The 877-nt window shown below is 48.2% G+C and overlaps 1 protein-coding gene across 1 annotated transcript; it reads right to left on the bottom strand.

The window, feature by feature from the left end:
* Positions 1-483: 483 nt before the first annotated feature.
* On the bottom strand, positions 484-750 carry TEOVI_000605300 (Ribosomal L18ae/LX protein domain containing protein, putative; the record flags this gene model as incomplete). The annotated part of the gene is made up of 1 exon (XM_067227397.1): positions 484-750. The coding sequence occupies one exon, from the start codon at positions 748-750 to the stop codon at positions 484-486; it is 267 nt and encodes an 88-aa protein (XP_067083498.1).
* Between the last annotated feature and the right edge of the window lie 127 nt (positions 751-877).

Raw genomic sequence — 877 nt, 5'->3', positions numbered from 1 at the left:
TTGTGTAGTTGTTGTCCTCCTAATCAAACGGCAACGTATACTACCAAAAATCAGTTACAATGGGACCTCCCCGCTCGACGTTACTCCCTTCCTTTACTGAAAACACTCTTTCTTTCAACCCCGGTGTAACGCGTAACTAAAGTTAAGAATGAGTACACTCACGTGGGGCAGGGGATAAAGGGAGGGATTTGTAAGACAATAAGCAAATAAACGGATGTGGTGCTACTAATACTAAAGAAGCGGGTGTAGGAGAAAAAGAAAAAGGGAAGAGAAAAGTTCCTCAAATGGTCACCGCAGAAGTGCACACTATACGTACAGAAGGGAATTAAAGAAGGGGGAAATTATTCGGTCGCACGACCTTCCACCTGTGGTTAGAGTGTCAAATCAAACAGAAAAACACAAAAATGACATGGGAAATGAGGTGAAAGAAGTAACAAGTAAATGACACAAGCATTCCTGAGCGTGTGCAATCGCATAGCAGCTTTATGCAACCACTGCCCGCTTCGAGTTCTTCTTCACAAATATGACACGGTCCTTGCGTGGTGCCTTCACACGGCGCTGCAGGAGCGGGAACGACAGGTTGTGTGGGTGGAACTGCGCCACGTTCAGGCGGCGTACTTCGTGGTTCGGGATGCTCTTTACGCCAAGCACTTCAATGTTGTGATACCGCGCGCGATGGCGAGAGGCGAGGTCATTATAAGCCTGACTTACAGCCCCAGCCTTGCATACGTCACGAAACTCCTTCACCATGTGCGTATAGCCGCAACGTTGGCTGTAATATGCAATGTCCACGCTGTAGTTGCGGGCCGCCAGCTTGCGATCCTTCACCACCTTACAGGAAAGAACGTCGCCATGAGTCGACTTCACCTTGTTTTTC

Source organism: Trypanosoma equiperdum (genome assembly GCF_001457755.1).
Source record: "Trypanosoma equiperdum strain OVI genome assembly, contig: ctg_964, whole genome shotgun sequence".
Classification (NCBI taxonomy): Eukaryota; Euglenozoa; class Kinetoplastea; order Trypanosomatida; family Trypanosomatidae; genus Trypanosoma; species Trypanosoma equiperdum.
The sequence above is the reverse complement of the archived record's forward strand: the minus strand, read 5'-3'. Positions and strand labels throughout refer to the sequence as shown.